This window comes from Scomber japonicus, chromosome 20, assembly GCF_027409825.1.
Source record: "Scomber japonicus isolate fScoJap1 chromosome 20, fScoJap1.pri, whole genome shotgun sequence".
In the NCBI taxonomy this organism is placed as follows: Eukaryota; Metazoa; Chordata; class Actinopteri; order Scombriformes; family Scombridae; genus Scomber; species Scomber japonicus.
The window spans coordinates 20,280,949-20,302,635 of NC_070597.1; the positions used below are offsets into that span (position 1 = coordinate 20,280,949).

The 21,687-nt window shown below is 40.4% G+C and overlaps 2 protein-coding genes across 3 annotated transcripts; one reads left to right on the top strand and one right to left on the bottom strand.

Moving 5' to 3' along the window:
- Positions 1 to 436: 436 nt before the first annotated feature.
- Positions 437 to 4,241, top strand: zdhhc16b (zinc finger DHHC-type palmitoyltransferase 16b). Of its 2 annotated transcripts, XM_053340777.1 has the most exons (9): positions 437 to 724; positions 797 to 991; positions 1,664 to 1,752; positions 1,929 to 1,957; positions 2,067 to 2,200; positions 2,664 to 2,749; positions 2,896 to 3,019; positions 3,215 to 3,285; positions 4,009 to 4,241. In XM_053340777.1, exons 1-9 carry the CDS (start codon positions 452 to 454, stop codon positions 4,109 to 4,111), a joined length of 1,104 nt encoding a protein of 367 aa, XP_053196752.1. In that variant the 5' UTR covers positions 437 to 451; the 3' UTR covers positions 4,112 to 4,241. The 2 variants fall into 2 exon arrangements, with proteins under 2 accessions (XP_053196752.1, XP_053196751.1); XM_053340776.1 differs by having other exon boundaries at positions 459 to 991.
- Positions 4,242 to 6,532: 2,291 nt separating this feature from the next.
- Positions 6,533 to 21,235, bottom strand: mms19 (MMS19 homolog, cytosolic iron-sulfur assembly component). The gene is made up of 31 exons (XM_053342007.1): positions 21,136 to 21,235; positions 20,568 to 20,616; positions 19,677 to 19,777; positions 19,283 to 19,368; positions 18,865 to 18,939; positions 18,354 to 18,423; positions 16,892 to 17,020; positions 16,683 to 16,744; positions 16,220 to 16,306; positions 16,054 to 16,128; positions 15,650 to 15,727; positions 14,957 to 15,095; positions 13,814 to 13,968; positions 13,589 to 13,667; positions 12,909 to 13,034; positions 12,741 to 12,822; positions 12,491 to 12,588; positions 12,176 to 12,331; positions 11,540 to 11,695; positions 11,292 to 11,391; positions 10,540 to 10,642; positions 10,309 to 10,386; positions 10,079 to 10,205; positions 9,867 to 9,973; positions 9,567 to 9,623; positions 9,187 to 9,373; positions 8,991 to 9,073; positions 8,708 to 8,872; positions 8,476 to 8,535; positions 8,154 to 8,254; positions 6,533 to 7,869 (listed from the first exon to the last, which is right to left on the bottom strand). Exons 1-31 carry the CDS (start codon positions 21,224 to 21,226, stop codon positions 7,839 to 7,841), a joined length of 3,093 nt encoding a protein of 1,030 aa, XP_053197982.1. The 5' UTR covers positions 21,227 to 21,235; the 3' UTR covers positions 6,533 to 7,838.
- Positions 21,236 to 21,687: the final 452 nt, after the last annotated feature.

Below are 21,687 nucleotides of genomic sequence, written 5' to 3' on the forward strand. Positions count from 1 at the left end.
CTAAGACGTTTTTGGCGTTGCGATGTGGATTTGCTCTCAATTATTAATGGGGTGGAGTTGATGTGTAGGGGCCCATGTGCATAGCTCATTACCTGATAGCCTGACGTCCTTGTTCTCTTTGAATGACATGTGTCACACGGGGGATGCCGTCAGCCAACTTGTATGACTTCAGTGCTTTCTAGGAACGAGAGGGCTTTTGGCTCAGGTCTCTTTACTTGTGTTGCAGCTCGCTCTTCTTCCAGTGTCTAACCTTCTCCTACACCAGCAGCTTTTCCAGCTCAGGAACTCCACCATGGAAAGCTCAGAAATCATCAGACTGCGCTATGAAGAGCTGCTGTTTTATGCCGCCTGTGTTTGTAACTGTTGGTCTGTGTGTCTGTGTGTTTGTGTGTGTCTGGAAGGTAGAACGTGTCGGAGAGGAGGAGGAGGTGGTGGAGGTGGTGGAAGTGGCATGCGTATTGGCAGCAGCTGGAGGTGGCAACTCTCCCGGGCCATGAGACTAGCACTGCGCTGGTGCCGGCTGTGTCGTCCGCCGACCAGAGGGGGCCGAGGCGGGGGAGGCAAAGGGTGGATAAGCGGCAGGTGTTTGGAGCTGTGGAGCTACAGCAAACTGCTGCTCAAATCACTGTACTTCAATAGCCTCAATAACTCGGACACCGTGCTGGACTGCGTGTTCGAGCCCGTCTACTGGATCGTGGATAATGTCACTCGCTGGTTTGGAGTGGTGAGTGGGTGGATTTTCCTTCCTCGCTTCTTTTCTCTCTTAACCCTCCACTCACCGTCTCTCCTCTCTCAGGTGTTCGTCTGTCTGGTCGTCCTGCTGACCACTTCAGTCGTGGTCATCGTCTACCTGTTCGTGCTACCCACCATCATCAGCACTTACCCCGTGTATTGGATCGTGTGGCACATCTGCTGCGGCCACTGGCTTCTGGTCATGGTGGTCTTCCATTACTACAAGGCCACCACCACCTCTCCAGGGCATCCACCCAAGGTATCAAACAGGAAAATCTAAATGTAGACACAGTGTGGCAACATGTAGACTGAAAATGTCAGAGGAAGCTTAGTTCAGTGACTCTAATGCAGTTTTTTTTTAATTGCTGTGGCATGTCAGGAAGCTGGAAGTTGGAAATCTAATTAAAAAAGGAACAGATGTCCTTTACTTTTACTTTTTCTCCAGAAAATATAAAAAAGCAAGTCCTTTATGTCCTGTTTTTTACTGCCACACTTCAATGCAACAACTAGGCCTGTTGACTTATCGTACAATAACCTAATTATCAATATCATCTATTTATGGACGTATCGTATGATACATGGACATGACCTTGACCATTTCTTAATATTGCCAAACTTCACATTAGCAGCTAAGAGGCTAAAAGGCACCACTTATATGGAATTAAAGGTAAATAACTCTGTCCCGGCCCATCATGGCAGTCTGTGTTTTTATGGAAGCATAGCACCCACTCTCCAATCCCACCCCTCTCCCCCCACGCATTATTATACTATTATGTTATCATTATATCAGTGGTATAAAATGATCTTCAAATGACAATAATATCGTTCATAGCGATTATTTGAGACAATATATCGTTCAACAAAGGTAGTTATGGTGACAGGCCTAGCGACAATAAAACACCCTCTTATCTTTCTGTTTTGTTTATTTTAGGACAAAGTTCAAATACCTTCGGTGTCCATCTGTAAGAAATGTATCACTCCAAAGCCGCCCAGGACGCACCACTGCAGCATCTGCAACACGTAAGATCCTCAAATTATTGTCAAGAGATGACATGTTTTTAAATATTAGCTTAATGCTGCTCGTAGCATTTGTTTTTTGCAGAAGTTTCCGCACCATTGGACATCTGTTGTTTATCTCTGCCAACCTTTCAGTTTAGATTGTTGATTCTTGACTCTCACTTTGGGTTACTTTACAGGTGCGTTTTGAAGATGGACCACCACTGTCGTATCCTTCTAACAATCAATAAAACTTCCAAAGAAATAAATTGAACTTGATTTTAAAGTGATATTAAATTCCCCCCACTTGGCACGTGTTTAACTGAACCTGCTCCCAGCTTGGCTGAACAACTGCGTGGGCCACTTCAACCATCGCTACTTCTTCTCCTTCTGCCTCTACATGACGCTGGGCTGCGTCTACTGCAGCATCAGCAGCAGGGCCTTGTTTGTGGAGGCCTACAGTGCTGTCGAGGTGAGGCAGGATACATTTCTCTATCACGTAGTGTCTGTCCAGTTTTAGAGAGGAGCGACGATGTTTAGTAGCACCTGCCAGACAGTAGTAAGACGTCAGAGGTGGAGATCGGATGGTGAGTGAAACAGGAGACCTGAAAAAGGACCTTCGCTTTCTGCTCTCATATTAACCTCTGATCCAGGACATCTTATCTCAGTGGTGATTGAGCACCAGCAAACAGACAAACAGGTCTAGGTTTTGAATACCAGTGAAGTTCAACGTTTAGAAGTTCTCTGCACACAAATATCACTTTTTAACCCAACGTGCAACATGTTAGACTTTTAGCATACCCATATTGTAAGCCTCCTTTTTGATCCTGAGCCAAAATAACCTGAGAGAACAGTGAGATAAAACCTCTTCAGGTCACCTTTTAAGAACAACAACGCCATATGTCTATATTTACGCCATTTCCTGTCCCCTTCAGAGTTACTATCAGACCCCTCCTCCACCCTACACCTCCACAGAGACAACCGCCCACAAGTGTATCATCTTTCTCTGGGTGCTGACCAGGTGAGGAACACTTGGTTAATCATCTGCCTCTGTTTAAAAAAATAAATAAATAAAAATCAAATGAAGGATGATATCATTGTGCAAGACAGGTCAGGTTGTGATGTGTCTCCACCCCTGACCTCCAAACCCCCATCTCCCTTGTGTAGCTCGGTGGCTGTAGCTCTGGGAGGTTTGACCCTGTGGCACACCATTCTGATCAGCAGAGGAGAGACCAGCGTGGAGCGCCACATCAACCACAAAGAGACCAGAAGGTTAAAGGAGAAGGGAAAGGTATGTACTGTGAAGTGTTGGACCAATGTTGGATTAGGTTTTTATATACATGACTGCTTTTAATGCTAGACAGAACATATGAAATAGTTAACTTTGGGACAAAAAGCTTAAATTGCATTGTTAATTCTACACGTAATAACTTAAATAATAGCTACACAGGAATGGCTGTTAATGCTTCTTCTGTTTTATACGTAGGCGTTCAGAAATCCGTTTCACCACGGTCATATCAACAACTGGAAGTTACTGTTTGGTGTGGAGAAAAGGAGGTGAGTTCAGCTTTGTGCTTTCCTAAATTGTTCATGTAATCATGGTAAAGGGCTAAACTTTCCGAAACCCCAAACCACAAGTGCAACACAACAACATTTTCACTCTTTCTTGGAGAGGTTTCGGTCTCACTTAACTGTGTTTGCATCCTAGGTATTCCACTTAGATATAGATTATTATTATAATTATTATTAGGGGTTTGTTTTGTTTTTCCTTTATTACATCCTTTAGCTTCTTTAGCTTCCAACATGTTTTAACATGACAATGTTCAAGTTTTTTGACATGAAGAAGTTTCAGTGAATACTTGTGTTTTTGCAGTTTGAATAAAACAGGATATTAAGTAAAAAACACTGAAACTTTAACGGTGACTTGTGGAGTTTTTGACCACTAGTGGCGCTGTGGAGCAATGTTGTTACGAGCAGGTTAGGGTTAGATGTAAACAGCGCATAAATTATTATTATGAATTAAAAATGAAAGATTCATTTTTGTACATGCTGTTTAGACATGAAGGATGAACACAATGGGAAAACTCCTTTTCAAGTCAAATGTATGGTCTGTACAAAGTGGTATAATGTTTCATGCATGAGCACCACAACAAGCAAAGTGAATTTAGAAATACATGACATGACATTTTAAATTTTCCATGTGAAACATTAGTGAAAAATTATAAAATGTCCTTCATTGTTTCCAGTCACATTTCAGCACCTCTGTTTTCTGTTCCTTAGTCAATGGTTCACGCGGGTCCTCCTGCCCTCCAGCCACCTTCCCAACGGGGACGGCATCATATGGGACTGCACCTACATCAGAAGAGACCCCATGGCCATCTGACCCTCACCCTACTAACTCTCAACCATATCAAGAACCTTTTAACCTGCATTGTCACTACAAGCAACGTGGCTGATGTGTTGCACTGTTGTGACCAGCGAGGGACTACAAGGGTCTATCGTGGTCCGCCACTACAGTCACTTGGATGGAAAGGAAAAAGAAGCTTTGTAGTTAAACAGATCTACAGCTTTTTGCGGGGTTGTATTTTTACTGCTAGATGTGTGAGCCCACATGGTCATAACCACTCATGACTCATCGAGAAACCTCCCTCATCCTCTTAGGTCTGCTATCATCTCCTAGACTATCGACATTGTGGCGTAATTGCACACCTGTCCATCAGCCAACATCATCCTTAAACTGATTTCTAAAAAAGATGCTGCTGGCCGGCGTCTTTTCAAGCCTGCACCTCTTTCTTCTTTCTTCTCATGCCTTTGTAAAGGTTGGACACATAATTTTTGTGCTATTTTGGGGGCTGCACATTTTGCACCAATCTTACAGCCTCTTATAACAAGTGTATAAGACAGAAGGATGGATAGAGGACAAGCAGTATGGAAGACCATTGCTGACTTTCCAAAGGGTCATTGAGTAGTGATGACACTAGCTGGTCAATAAAGGTGCTATGTGTTGCATTTTTAAATGTCAATAATAGCATACTGTAATCTGGCACCTTAAGTGTAGTGAACAACATCAAATTAGGACAAATAGGAAATGATTAATAGCTGCTGAGTTGGTTCAGTGGTATGTTAATGCTGTTGTTTTATTCTAACCATGCTAGTGATGTGGCTAAAGGGCTGGCAGCTTCAGTCTGTTGGGCTGCTACTTTAGTCCAGACTGAAACAATTACTAGATGGACTGTGTATAGACATTTATAGTCCTCGGATGATGTAACCTAATGACTCTCCTTGACTTTTCCCTTTAAAGCCACCATGAAGGTTTGTGCTTCAGTGTGAAATGTCTTAACTATTGGATGGTTTTCTCTGAAATTAGCTACAAATATTCAATAAGATCCCTAGAGGACACATTTCTAATGAGCTTGGTGATCCCAACATTGTCTCTCACCACCACCATGAAATTGATGTCTTTGGTTTTGAGTGAACTTGACAACTATTTGGTGGATCGCTATGACATATTCTTCAGATATTCAAGGTCTTTAAAGGATGAATAAATTCCAATAACATTGATAATCCTTTGACTTTTTATCAAGAGCCATCATAAGGTCAAATGATTAATTTTGGTGTATGACTAAATACCTACAAAACTAATGAGCCTCAACTGTACTTTGTGTTTGGTGCTAATCAGCAATTAGCATGCTAACAGGCAAAACTAAGATGGTGAACTTTGTAAACATTAACTTCTATGATGTTAGCATTTATCTTAAAGCTAAACTACAGTGCCAAAGTACAGCCTCAAAGACCCATTCAAAATTAAGACTACATTTCCCAGAAGCCCAATACTGTCAACAACTGTCTTTCTGGAAACTTGATACCTGTGGCCTCATCAGCTTCATTTCCTCCAGGGGAACAGGGTTCTTCTATTTTTTGCAGATGACATGTTAAATGTAGATCTGAGGCAGATAGAGGTAACTGTCTTCTCAGGGATGGGTCTCATTTGTTTACATGGTTATAATGTGCACATGATTCACTAATGATAAAAAGCAAACATAGCACCTTTTTAATAGCTGATACTTGACCTTTGAAAATATGTTTAGTCAGGGGTCAAAAGCCTCTTACAATAACTGTTAGTGTCTTGAGATAAGGACAAATCTAAGTTGGTTCTTAACCTATTTCCAATATATATGTTTTTAGTCTTCTATAAATATCCTAATGATTTATAGTAATTTTCTTAAATGTGGTTTTAAAGTTTAATACTCTGCATGTTTAATCCTTCAGCAAGTCACAGTGAGGTATTTCTGTGCTGTGGTTGGGAACCACTGATATGAACTGATGATCTGGTGCCAAAGAAGAGGGGAAAAACCAACATATTGATCCACAGCACTCATTTTTATCATCTTTACCATTGTTGTGTGCCTTGTTAAGATGTACAGCCTTTAAATTAAAGACAATTTAATAAGGTGACACAAGGCACTGTGAAATATAATTCCAGATTTTTTTATACCCTTTTGAGACATTTCACTCAAGTATGATCATACCAGTAACTTGATGGATGAGTTGGATCTGTAGTTGCCATAGAAACATGACATACAGCTGTGACATTATTTGTAACCAATGGGAGCTGTGCTCTTGTTTGATTTGTCTTTTTTTTTTTTTAAATAAAATAAGTATTTGATACTTACTGTTTTTGAAGTGTTTCATTTTAAGATATTTAACGTGTTGGAAAAAAGGACACTAAACACCTTCCATACTAAAAAGACAGTTAACACCTTCCATATTGAGAAAAAAAAAAAAGGACACTAAACACCTTCCATATTATTACAAAGTTTTAATGACATCTTAAGTTAGACATTTTAAATAGTCTATTTCCTTGGCATAAGTTGATGTAAGGTCCAAAGTCAGCCAACCTTAATGAATCTAACTATGATGAAGCGTCAATATTTGTTCAAATATTGAGTGAATACAAAGCAGACATCTGACATACTGTTCACATAATTTACACATAATGCATTAATGAACATTAACCTCAACATAGTTATTTAATTATGTAAAACGAAGATTAAAAAGTCACCCATGTCTGCGGAGCACTTGATTCATGTCACCCTGGGAGTATTCCGATCCACCCGGCTGATGTGCCCGAGTGACACAAATCAAACGCATCAGCAGACACTGTTCAGACATTACTGCTCAGTTACACATTCATCCTGATGAGAAGATAAAAAAAAGGCTATCAGTGCTGCTGTTGTTGGGTTCAGTGCTGCTCAGAGGTTTCATTTGGCTCTCAAGTCCACGTCTTTACATGCAGATGAAGTGACGTTTATTACAGCAGGCCACATTCTAAAAAAATGGTCGAAAAAGTTTGGAAAAGAGGAACTCCAGCCACCACAGTTCAAGAGATCATCCCAAAGTTTGTACTGTTGTTGCTTTCACTTTGTATAGAAGGTAACAACTACTCAACTTTAAGAAGATGATAAAAATCTAGCAGGAGATGTAGCATTTTTTTGGATTAATTAATTAATTCAATGATAGAAAATCAAATGATTATACTTGGTTATTTATCATGAAACCCCAAATGCTTTCCATCATGTCATCGTGATCATGAAAGAATTTTAGTAAAAAATCTGAAGATGAAATTTGAGGCTCTGGTGAAACTGAACAACCAAAATCTGTATGACACTTTCTCCGATACGTAGCGAGAAATAAAACAACAACATACTGAAAATGAGGCGTGTTACATTTCAACAAACTGGTCGTCTTCATATCTTTAACTTAGACAACGCTCCACAGTCAGTCCAGATGCTCATATTTGTGCGTTCATGAATATACATGTAGTCAACAACAAAAACATTTCAGTAAGCAGAGGGGGGGATAGAAGACAGACGATGGAGGAATTGTGGGTGAGCGGGAAGGAGGGGAAGGGGTGCTGAACAATCCACAGAGAAGAGGGAGAAGCTGCTGTGAGGACAGTAATACTTTGATACTGGGTAACCTGCTCCTGGCGTGAGTTCCAATTTATCTTTGTCACTCTTCTCTCTTTATTCTTTCGTGTTGAGGAGGGGTTGTTGGAAAAAAGGAGATTTAGGGTTGTGTTTTAGTTGCAAAAAAAAAAATAAAAAAAATCACCTTCCACCAGGACTTCCTATGAGGAACCTGCGAGTAAAATAAGAAAAGAGATGTCAATTTAATGCAGGAAATTATGTTCAAAAGTACACAGCCTTCAGATTTTGGCATTTATCTGCCCATTCACCATCTGGAAAAAGTTTTAAAGACTATTCTTTGCATATTAATAGTTGGTTAATAGTCAATTATGCACTTTTATAGGACTAAAGGTGCCGAAATAAAAGCACTAAATGGTGGAATCTGTGGAATATGCGATTTATTTAATATTTTTTAATTTCTCTTGTTGGTTTTAAATGATAGCAGCTGATCCTTACCACTCTCCTCGTGCCTGAACCGCCTCGCTCCTCACCATCCTCTTCTTGTCGTCCAGAGGACGGGCCAAAGCTCGCAAAACCCGTGCCCGAAACGGCAAGATCTGAAATACAGACAGAAAATATATATATGATTGCTATTACAGTAGTAGGATAATATAATAACTAATGGCAGGAATGTTACATGACACAAGCTGCTTGAGGCAGTTTCACACAGTCAGTGAAGTGTTGCTGATCTTATTTTCACTTGATTGTAGGTCACAAGGTTCTGAATTTTAAAATTGGAGGGAGTATTTAACACCAAACTTCTCATTCTGAATTTTACCTCGTGTACAGGAAAGCGGGAGAGGGCGTGGATGCACCGCAGTGAAACCATCCTGACGTTCTGCAGAAGAGAGAGATAAGAAAACATTGCAAGGAGCTGATATGTTTGCTGATTAAGATATGGTTCACATGCAAGGGTAAGTAGCGTGCCAGCTGTTAACAGCAGGAATTAACAACAGCTGGTTATCAGCTGAGTAGAGAGAAAACACACTCTCAGGTGTGATGTCACTAACCATGGCTGGACTAGAGGTGAGGGCCAGCAGCCTGCTGACTAACGCCTCCAGCTGCTGGATGAGAGCTGGTGGCGGGTCTATGAGGACGGGCTCCAGACAGGACAGGGTGGACAGCTGGACGCCCTGGTCAGGACATGACAGCGCCTCCAGCAGCAATGACAGGAGCTGGACAGGGACAAAAAAACACTTTACATTACTGCTGACTACTTTTCAAAGCCTGCTGCAAGTTTCCAAATGATTGATGACAGTACTATATAAACAAACAAGTCGTATCTTCACTCACCGCTGGTAGTTCAGTGACTTGAACTTGCTTGGGCAGTTTATTGACTATGTTGGACAGAGCTTTCAGGTAGTTGGGCTTCTTTTCTGGAGGAGAGGCACACAATATTTTTTTATTTTACGACATGGCACATCGATTGTGGCTTTAACTGGTTGATAATGTAGCTTAAATCTACTTTGTGATGCTGTTGCCTGGTTACCTTGAGGAGCTGCGTTGAAGCCCTGGACCAACTTAGCCGAATTCTCGCTGAAGAAGCGCTGGCGGTACATGATGCGTATGTCGGCGTGGCAACCACGGTTCAAGATGTCAGCGGAGTCGCTCATCAGCAGCGAGAAGCTGTCTGCTGCCATGGGACCCAGATCAGCATCGTCAAGCAGAGAGAAGAGCTTTGAAAAGACACAGTGAGATGAAATTTAAAAACTGGTTAATTATGGCAGCTGAAAACTGTAACTGGAGAGAATAAAACTGTAAATAAAGAAAATTCACTGTTATAAAACATACGATGAACACATGTTTAATAAAAGGACAATTGCAATAAGTCAGACCTCTAATATCTTAGAAATTAAGATTAAAACTTACCTTGTCAGTCAGTGCTGTGAACAGTGGGTGGTATCTTAGGAGCAGAGCTTTGGCAACCTGGAGACAAACAGAAACTTTACTGCACTTGATGCTTTTGGTGTTTTTTGTTTTTTCCAGAACATTACCTACCCCAGCTTTAACCTGATTTACTGATTTAAAAACATTTTTTTTAATTCACAGACCCAATTGACTAATTATCTGACCAAAAAGTCTGTCACTTATTTAGAAAAAAAGCCATAATTAACTAGAAGTCTATGAAAAAATTATGCACGACTCAGCAGCCTCAGCAGAAACCCTTACCCAGATCATGAGGGTGAAGGCTTGGATGCGCACAGATGAAGACGTAGAATCCAACTCGCTGCATATTCTCTTCATTGTCTTCTGAATCAGACTGTCGAGAGAATCACCTGAAGAAGAAAACAAACAAACAGTCGCCACGGCTTTTAGTTGACGAGATGAATCTCTTTGAAACCAAAACCTGTGAGTGTGAAAGTTTAATGTCACACACTGACCTTGTGGTCTTTTGTTGACCAGGCCAGCAAAACACTTGGCGGCGGAGGTGTATGACAGCGGGTGGCTGCAGGTGTAGCTCATCTCCTCCAGTTCTGACAGCAGCCGGTCTATCTGCGGCATCTCCACCTAAACCACAGACACGAAACACCCTCAGAATACGGCTTCGGAAACATTTGAGATGATGAAAAGATGAAAAAAGCTCAAATAAAGTGTTCAAGTTGAGACTCACGCTGCGAGGCAACGAACACACGCAACCCATCAGGAGACAAACCAACTGAGACTGGCTCCATGAGTCCCCCTGCTGCTTCTGGAGAAAGAGATAGTGATAATTATACACCTAAATGAAGGCTGGGAAATATACAATACATATCTTTATACATTACTCAGAGACAAAGCTGAAGCGATGTTGAAGAATGTGACACTCATATACACAAACCCATATGCACACAGACACACACACCTTGAGCAGCTGGATGTTTGAAGGGAAGGAGTTGTCGGGCAGAAAGGATACGTCACCATCCAGAAAGAGAGACACGGCCTTTGATGTTGTCTGACCTGCCAACCTGCCGACGTCAAACAATGAAGAGGAAACCACATAAACCTCATGAAACATTATCTTATGGTAACAGGTGAGAAAGAGACAGGAACTAGTGAAAATGATTTCTTGATCTACAGGAGTGAAAAATAAAACAAAAAAGCATCTATATTTATCTTATACTGGCTCTTTATGCAGATCCTCAGTTCAGCCTCTGTCTGAAACAAGCTGTTTTAGCTGCTGTCTCTTTAAGACCCCCCACTTCCCAATGAGCTCACTGTCTTTACGTAGCTTCCTGGAGCTAACCAATCAGAACAAACTATAGTAGTACAATGCTACACTATGACGTTTCCTATAACTTTGGTTTGTTATTATCAAATAATAAGTCCAGATAGAGAGCACATGTTAATACCAGGTGAGAATGGGGCTTGACATTGTATCCTCCACAGGTCACATGGTTAAAATAATCACTCTATGGTCAAATAATCTGCTGTGTGCATTTGTGTTGATGGTTGAGGAAGCTCTTGTGTTTGTCTTTAACACTTCAGATTCTTCTCTTTTTCCATCTTTGCTCAGATTTTTAAAAACATGCAGATTTGCTGGTATTGTGGCTTAGAAGGAGAAAAAAAACTAAAAAGAGCAAAACCAGAAACATCTGAGAGAGATTTTGTACTGACGTGGGTTGCAGCCTGGAGCAGGAAGTACTGATGACACGGACCATGGCAGACAGGGCCGCCTCCTCCACCAGAGGACTACGACGACCAGGTGACCCCTCACCTACAAAACAAGAACCGATGAGATATCAGAGAGACAAATCACCAATCCACAAATAAAACGTACACCTTGCTGTGATATTAACATCTAAAAAAAGTAGAAGTTAGAGCTATTAATTAAGGTTAGATAATAGCTTTTGACTCCTGCTCACCCTGCAGCGCCGCCTGGAGCGCCAGAGACAGCAGGCGCGGGATGATGACGTCGTGGAAGCATAGTCCCGTCTCCTCTGTGTCTTTGACCTGCTCCGCTATCCTCTGGAGGCTGCAGCACGCCAACACCACCTCCTCCACCGAGAAACTAACGCTACCTGAAACATTACAAGAAATTAGCTGTTATTTCCTGAATCTTTGCAACTGAGACAATCCTTTTTATTTAATCTGTTTCCATGCACTTCACTGTCTCTGTTATTTAACACTGGTGCAGTGCAGATAGAGATTTGAAGCAGCTGACACTCGCATTTCAGCACTTGATGAGTAATGTAACCATCCTACATGAACATCAGCTTTTTGTAGTGCATCACCGCATTTTCTCAATAAGTGCTTTTGCTGATGTGCGTTTGAACATCCTTCTGCCAACACATGAAAACATGTTTGTTCCCTTTTTACTCTCAAGAAAAGGAAGTAAAAATAAAGTAAAATCAACCAAAATGAGTACTTTTCCTTTAACCATGAACACCATTACACCTCTTTACAGCCTTAGATGCACTGTGAGCGTCACCTATAAAGATGAATAGCTATTTTTTTTAAGGGAAAATTCAACATATGACGAACATGTCCCATCCGTTTACCTGTGTGCGCTGAACTGAGGACCTCCAGGAGGACAGGTGTGCTCTCTTGGACCACACTGGGTTGGGTGGACACCGCTGCTAGCGCGGACAAACAGCGCTGACGCATTGCCTGATGGGAATTCTGCTCGGACTCTGCTCTGTCTTGCTCCATGGGTTCTACGCAGAGGAGAAAGGAGAGGAAAGGTTTGTCATGTATGTGCTAAAGAAACAAAACATCCAAAATCTAAAAAGGGAACTAATACTTTTATGAACATTGCATGACACAACACAAATAATACCTATTCACTTCTAGTCATATTTTTAATGTGTGTTTACCAGAAAACATCTGCTTCTTTAATTCTGGGATCAGTTTAGTGATGAATGCTGTTGGGCGCAGCTGTGCTAAGGCTCCAGCACACTCAACCACAGCAGCACTAGAGGGAGAATATAACAAAAAACAGAGAGACAAGTTTTATGTTTAAAAAAAAAAATAAAAAATGAAGTGTGTATGTTTGAGAGATAGAGGAATAAAACAGAAGAAGGGGAAGAAGAAAGACAGATGGAAAGCTTTCTGGCATGAGTTTACCTGACGCTGTTATCGTCCTCTTTCAGCAGCAGTCCAGTCAGGTGATCTACAGCCAGCTCTATGTCAGAGTCCAACAGCAAACCTGAACAAGAATATGTCAGTATACGAATTAAATACTGATTAAAAGAGACTCTGAAGTGATCAGTGTAAGAGTTTGTTGCCTCTCACCTGTTTGCTGTGATAGTGAGGTGAGCGCCGACGTGGCTGTGATCTGCAGATTGGCGTTACTCTCCGACAGAGCTGAGAACACCATGCTGCACAGAGACGGACGGAAAGCTGAAAGCACGCTCTCCTCTGATGTGGAGGGAGCAGAAACACAGACACAGAGACAAAGACACACACAGAAACAGATGATTTTTATTTGCTTTTTAGTCTTAAATCTTTACGGTCATGTACACACTGCAGCTAAACTGTCACCCTGAAGAGAGGATACTCATTTTAAGAGTGCCAAAATGACAAATTATCTCTGTATAAACATATACACATGTCAGTGATGCAATAACATGAAACAGATGAGCAACAGAACTCATGACAGCTGGTAAGACTTCCAGATCTGATCAGGATCCATGTTACAACTGAGCAACAATACTGTAATATTGTTGATAATCTTTTAAGGGGATTATATCATGAGGAAATAATGACATAAAGACAGTCTGTAGTGATTATAATCTCAAACAAAAGTGGTTTACATAGCACTATTCATGTGTATGTGCCTATTATAAAAGGAGTCAATATGAATAAGCTATGACATCTTTAAAATGGAACATGTGGTAAGAAGAGGATGTTCCTGAACAAACATGAGCAGTCTGGATCTGGATCTGAATCTGATGTTCTGGATCAGGACTCACCGCTCTCTGAGGACTGGCTGCTTTTTACTGAGAGGATGAATCTCTGCACCACCTCCAGTAACGTCCGTCTGTGTGAACACTGCTCACAGACAAAAAAAACAAACAAACAGAATTTGGTACCTTAAACAAGAGAATAACCTTAAAAATGAACAGTCATTAAATAGCCATAAAACAAGCTCGTATTTAACTTAATAAACATCTGAATGTCAAGTCTTCCTCCTCTACCTCTCCTCTGTTGTTGTACTGCTCGATGAGTGAGGGCATGACAGCGGCTGTAATGATGTGGCTCGCCCTGTTGGAGGCGCTGCAGGCGGCCTGCAGCAGCTTGGCGCTGGGCCACACCAGTTTCAGGTCTGGCTCACACAGGTGATGTTTGCAGTCTGGAATGACGTCACAGGCTCAGTAAACAACAAAAATTCACAATGTCATGCTGATTTATCAAAGCTGCTGCTGAGTTTTATTAGTTGAGTCAGGTTGTTTTATGTGCTTGTTTGGCTGTTGAGTTGTGAGTGTTGGAAGTCTTTTAAATGGGATGGAACCTAAGTTTTCCCTGCTATAAAAGCCTAACACGTACAATGTCTTACATGTTGTATTTTCTACCCTGAAAAGATGAACATTCTCATGTATTTCTATGAAAATGTGCAGAATTTTTAAAGACACTTTCATACACCAAGCAAAGTCTCAACTATTTGCTATTTCAATTTAAAAACACTGATACTGCTGCTCAATTTTAAATATCATCCAATCAGTCAAACCCCAGTGTGTATATTACAATCACAATTAAGAAAACACTACCAAGAATGATAGATTTCATACTGATGTTGCTTATAGTCACATGATCTCAACATAGAAATTTATCAAGCTAAAGTGTGTAATTACGTCATTTTAAAAAATCAGAACAAACAATTCAGATCATGAGGATGTTTGTTTACCAATCAGTGTAACTGCTTGGTCTGTGAGTCTCCAGCTTTAGTTACACTTTGGTAGAAAAACAACCATGATTTGAGGGTAATACTAAATGCAGCAGACTGTGAAACTGAAGAACTGAAGAACTGAGTCACTGCGGTATTAAAAAAAAAGAAAAGATTTCCTGCCCTGCTTCATGAGCACCACTACACTGTAACAAAACCACCCATCACAACAGTCTTTTTACATGAGTAGCTCAACAGCTTTTATAACTGTCCACACTCACTGTAACTTTGCCTGCATCAGTTTTAATCAACAAGTCTTTTATGTAACTATTTTGTTGTCAGGAACCTCTCTCATGTTCTCATTTCTTCTGCCTTCTCACATGTTTTTATACCCTTCTAATAAAATGGCTATTTCAGATGTTTTTTGAACTAAATGCACAAACAAGTCACATTTCACCTTTGAGCACGAGATCCAGGAAGGTGTTGAGGGAGTCGTCAGAGTCGGAGTTGAGAACCGAGCGAGACAGACAGGAAGTGAGCGCGGTGAGAGCAGCGAGGCCTGCAGACTCAATCTTCTCGCTGGATGTTTGAAACACCTGTGATGAGATGACAAGAGAAGAGGGGAACATTTTGTTGGATGAATTGTGATGCATTTGATTAGATTTTAGGTGCGATTTTGCTCTTAAGAAATCAAGAAAAACTGATAACTATCAGCATCAGGTCAAACTTGTTTTACTTGAGTTTCTAAGTGAGAGAAACTACATATAATGCTTTTGGTGATTTCCTTCAGTTGGTTTCAATTACATTGTTACTTTTAATGAAAAGTTCCTCAGACCCATAAAGTGGTGCTGCATGAGTTCATATGGCATTGCTTGGAACTGGGAAGAAAATACTAACTAATGGAATAAACACTGCAGAGTTTCAGTAAACAGACCACAGTATAAGTGCAGTCACTTCTGGTTGTAAAGGGTGGAGTAGGTGTAAACAGGAACTTTAGCATCTATATTAACATATAAAAAAACACTTTAAGATGTTTCATTTTCCCCTTGACAAATCTTAGAAACCTTATACACCTATAATCAAAAAGCACATGCTCTTTATAGAATGATCACTCCAGTAAAAGCTTCATATTCATTTGACTGAAACAAACCTCTCTGCGCAGCGACGCCCACAGTCCCTCCAGGAACTCTGCCAAGTCTTTATGTTCATATTGTGACACACAAGCAGCCTGAAACATAGTCAAATGAGGTGAGATAGGCAACGAGGTACAACACAGATTCACTCTCATATGTTATACATAAAACAATTGTCATCCTGTCGATTGCCAATAAATTTACCCTTAAGATCAACACATAAGGTGATTGTTTTGTTGTTTTAAAAAACTGTTAGCTGCCTCTTTTCCTCACTTTTTCCTAGGAAATAGATATTTCATGGTTTTTTGGGTTATTTTGGGAAGATAAACCCGACTGAAAACATTAAACTTTATGTCAAATGCTCAAATAGTCCTGCTCCATGGGCTGCTGTGAGATTTTTTGTCAAGTCAAGATTTCTCACCAGTGTCTGCAGCGAGTCCTGCTTTGCGCTCTGCACGTCTGAGTCCAGCTTCTCAATGATGAGCGGCAGCAGGAACTGTAACAGTGAAGTAAGAAGCAAACACTATTTCAGAAAAACACATTGCGACAAAAAGTGAAGTATAAATGTAAACTGATAAAAGTGCTACCTCTGCGAATTTCGGTGTCCCGGTGAGAACGGCTCTCAGCATCAGGATGAGTTCGTCTCTGGTGATGCCGTGGGGGTCGTTGGGAGGCTGGGATGGGTGGATAGTGGGTATCGGAGGAGGGATGAGGGTAAGGCGGGGTCGTTCAAGAAAAGAGAGACATGTGTTTAAGATGTAATGATTAGATTCAAACAAGGAGCTCTTTAGTTAACAAAGGTCTTATTTCAGGCTATTACACATTTTAACCAATGCTTGAAATCCAAAAAACAAGTGACCTAACCTACAAATAAACAATCATCTGTGACGTAAAGTTGAGAAATGTGTGTGTGCAGACGGGAACATCATTGTTTTGTTGTTTTCGAGTTTTGTCTGAGGTCACAGGAAGTCGGTGATGACATTTCTGTCTGCTGCGTTCATCTCTTTCATCACCTCTGTGTCTAAAACAGCTGAGTAAACAGGGACTTACGGGGGTAAAGTCGATGGGGAAATAGCAGGACGTCACTTCGAACAGCTCCTCTGTGAATTTACCTGAGACAGCAGACAGGAAATTAAAGGGGGATACTAAACAGATTCCGACCTACATGGTTAATAAAAATGTGAGTACTGGAACTGGGTGTTGGATATAAGAGAGTTTTGTTTTTTTTTAAAGTCAGAGAGGGACAGATGGTCTCTCACCTAGATCGTAACCTCTGTAGATGATATTCTTGGCGATTTGGAAGGCTAGCAGGAGGTTGCGAGGATCTCTCTCCCCGTCCATTGACTGGACAAACCCAAACACAAAGTCTGCACCCAGGCCCTTCAGCTCTGTGGAGGAGGATAGAGGAATTATACTTACACATTTTTATCTCATCTTCACAATCCAGCAGGTTTCAAATCCCAAAAAGGACTCATTTTATTATATGAAACTGAGAAAAAACAAGTCAAGATTTGTGTTTTTGAAGCTATAACAAGCAAATATATGGTATTTGTACTTTAATTCATTACTAAAAACATACATCAGTAGCAAATTTACTTTTATTAAACTGATAGATACTATCTAACATTTCAGCTCAGTTACTTGGTGACACTGCGACATGCTGCCGTCTTTCTAAAAACAAACTGCAGCCACACACAAACATATCACTTTCATCCCTCTGTTTGAACAGTATGTCGATGCAAAATTACTCAAATGCCACACAAAGCAGAAAGTGTGACAGCTCTGTGCTTTATTGCAGAAGTGAAACGAGTTTTACTGCTCAGAGACGAGTAATGATTGCAACGATTACTGAGCCAGCTGCTGAGACTACCCACGTCCACACTAATATGTTCTCATTCATCTCCATCCCAACAGGCGTTTTAGCAACAATTCAGAAATAATCTCCATTCATAATAACATGCCTGAAAAGACACATCACATGACCATAAACGTACACTAAGCATATGCTTGTTGGTGTAAACAGGAAGCAGATTGTTTACTTTTTGGTTGGTTACTTAGTGGCATTAAAGGAAGAACAGAAGTGGTGAAAAGAAAGACCAGAGATATCTTTGTTTAGACTGACGATGAAGGGGAACTCTCACGTGATCAGGGAAGGACACGTGACTGATAACACCCAATGAGGGAGCGATGCTGGGTGTCTGCGTCACTGTTTTAAAACTTACTTTGCGAGGCAGATTGGCGAGATCTTGACATCACAAGATTACGCAAGAATCCATCTCGTCAGACTTCAAGTAATGCTCTTGTGTCGGAAACACCGATGCTTTAAAACAATCAAGGTCTTGCAACGTCAGAGAGTGATAGACAGTGAAAGACAGATGGTTCATCCAATCATCTGCCATATATGTTTTTGAAAGTGTTTGTCTTTTTCTTTGTCCTTGTTCCAAGGACAACTTCTCAGATAGTTCTGTGTAACAAACCATCTGGCGTCAGGTCACCATTTCCACCTGTCCACAGTATAACACAATCCCATAGTTTCCAAACTAAAAGTGTTATGTGTTAAGTCATGTGTTTTGAGACAAAAAGGCATTATCGAGATGTAACCTGAGAATTATGACTTTAACACTCTCTTTAAACACCAAACTAACACACACAGGCACATTGTTAGTGCCTACGTCTACCAGCAACAGCAAATCCCAAACCTGCCCATTATGTGTCTCTTACCGGCCTCTCTGGTCTCCATGAGGTTGATGAGCATGTTGTAGACGCACGCTCTCTCTGTCAGCATCAGCGACTGAGGGGAAAAGACACAGAACCATGTGAGCTCTTTAATAAATGCTTTGCAGAAAACTGTAAAAACAAGAACGACATCAAGACAAACTGTTAGAAGCGTTGGATATATTGAATGTGTGTGTGTGTGTGTGTGTGTGTGTGTGTGCATGTATCTTAGAACTCATGAAACAGTAACTGTAGCTACGTTAGCTCAGTCGACGACACACTACTGGATGGATAGATAGATATACTGTTGCTGTAACTTCTGTGCTTTTACCGTGAGCAGCCACTGTTCCTCACAAATAAACTCTACATGAATGTATAGTGCAATAATGAACTGGACCTAATGGCTCAAACAGTATTCACATAGGGCCTTCCAACAAAAACAGACAACAATGAATACAGAGTAATTACAGAGAACTTTTATATAAAATCTATATTTAAACATTGTGTCAAGTCTCACCTGCACATGAACGTCCTGGAACAAAGACCTCAGCATGGAAACAGCCGAGCCAGGAGGCAAGGCATTACACTTAGTCTGGAAAAACAGGCCACAAAGCACAAATTATTACTTCCAAGTTTTGTTATAAACTGACATTTAACATTTAACAATAAAACATTACAGTCAGATTTAAGTGAGTGTGAAAAACGTTATCCTGAAGTGTGTATGAAGAGAAACTACCAAACTTCCACTGAAAGCTAACATAACTTACATTGAATTACTATTGGAAAACTATACAAAAATAATACCCAAAGACAAATAGTGGTATAAAATAGTAGTATAAACACAGTGTGTGTGTTGATCACTGCTATCATATACAGAGCATTTGAGATGTTGGAGTCAATGTTTGAGATGAAGCACAGACTTGTCTGACACTCACCAGCGCTCGGAGCCCCTGTAAGACAGGCGGTGTGATGACGTAATGGTCCTTAAGACGGTTTTCATAGAAAGCGATGAGCACTTCCACTGTGGAGCAGAGAGACAGGGAGAGCTGCTTAAGTACAGAATTATGTTCCACATGATTAGCACTGCCAGACTCCAAAAAATCTAATTCCAGTGATACATTTGTCATATCTAAAGTATAGAAAGGTCTTACTTTTATTTTACCATCATCCTTTCTTTGCTTTTGCACTCAGTTACATGTCAAAAGTGTTAGTAGTAAGTATGCAAAAAACAAGCTATTTGTAAGCCGATAATATCCATTAACAACTAAAGAGTAGATAAGAGAGAAAGAAACGAGAGTAACAAAAAGAAAGAGGATGTAAGAGGTATACCTTCTCTCTCTGTAAGATCTCCATAGCATTCGTGCAAAACCTCCGAGAGCAGCTGGACTCCTCTGGCTCGAGTGTGGGGCTGAGAACTAGTCAGACTCAGCCTACGACGAGAGGAAACATAGAAAGAAATGAAATTTGTGAAGTGTATCTTCACATGAGCTTAACTGATTCATTGTAATGAATACTAGTCTACGATATAAGTGCTTGAATTTAAAAAGTACTGTACAACAACTATACCGTAATCTTAAAATATGTTACATCCAATGCCAAAAAAAACCACCTAAAAACTATCACTTATCACTAAGTGATATTGTCAACATTTAGTACAACTTGCTTCTGAAATGTCTAATCTTTCACATGTACTTAAACCAATAAGAGACTGCATCAGAGAATAAAAAAGACAAAGGCAAAATTATTTTTAAAATAGGCAACTATATTAATCAGATATTGGTATATATAAATATTTCATTCATATAATACTACACAGGCTAATCATCTTCACCTTCCTTTTTAAAAAACTGAAACATGGCCACTACTTCCTCAATTGTCACACTGTACATGTTATTGAAGAGCTGGTTATCTATCTTTAGAAATTTACAAGGAAATTGTCACAACATTCAAAAAATTATGTCTAATTACTTTTTGAAGTGTATTTTTATTCTTCCTTTCCCCGTGTTGTTTTTAAAAATGTTTTTATTGTATTGTTGTGGTTTTTTGTGTGTTTTTCTGCCCTTTTGTGCACTGCTTGTTGTCATTTATTTTTTCCAAACTTATGTTATATGTTATATTGTTTTATACAGTCTTATGTGTGTGCAAATAAAGTAAAATGAATGCTGTGGTCATGCTGTTGTTGATATTATTATGGTGTCAGTGAACATGTGGGCAGCTTACCCCAGTGCTTCCACCAGCTGCAGTACTGTAAACTGCCCATCTTTGAGAGCTGAAAAGAAAACCCAGTTTAGTGAATTGTGATTATGTAGACATAGCGCGCGCACACACACACACACACACATACACACACACACACACACACACACACACACACACACACACACACGACGTCCATAGGACATAAAGAAGTTATCTACAGGGTTCAAAGGTACAGGGTTCATTGACAGAATCCTTCAAGTGGACACAAACAGCTAACAAGCAGCATGCGGTTAAAACAGACTGGACTAGCATTAAAACTCACAATACTAGTCGGTGACAGTACCATAAAACGGTCTCCGAGTACAGTTACAGTCACTAAATGAGAAGCCTGGTGGTAAACGTGTATGTTGTTGTATTTTAAGTGAACTAAAACCACACAGGATGTTGTGGCGCTAAGTTAGCTCGTTAACCATCAAGCTGAGCTGTGTTGCGCATCCTCCATTCAGCCGCCTCACCAGCGTTTATTTTACAAAACGAGCCATTCCACAGTGGTGTCGAAGAAAACATGACGAAGACTATTTTATTTTACCTGTTGCTGCATCTTTGGCCTTGCTGTCCTGCAGCCCCGAGACAAATTCCTCCACCAGAGACAGCAGCAAGGCACTTTCATCAGCCATCATGCCTCTGCGACTCCTCTACGGCTGCGCATGCGCGAAAAGTTGAGAGGCGAAACGGAGTAACGCAAAAGTGTTTTATTTTATATAAACGTTTAACAAAATGCACCGTTAACATATTATGTAGTGTGTTGCTCTTTAAAGTACATGTAGGGTGTTTGAAATACATGTACTTCCTCTGTTTTTAACACATATTTCGTGTTGAAGTTTAAACGCAAACCGCACGTTTAGTTTGTGGTGATGCCTTCACGTACTGTCCGAATTCACGAAATAAAAGAACAAACAGTGGATAAGTGGCATTTTTTGATATCCCTGACCACATCCCTTTCCACCGAAGCTTGGCTTTGTACTTTTAACTATTTCAAAGAATTTCTCATTATTATAAATATACTCTAAAGACTCCGGGTTAAGCTGCTGTGTGTTAAATAAAACAGAGGTGCTTTTCGTCCTGACAAAAGGGAACGCAA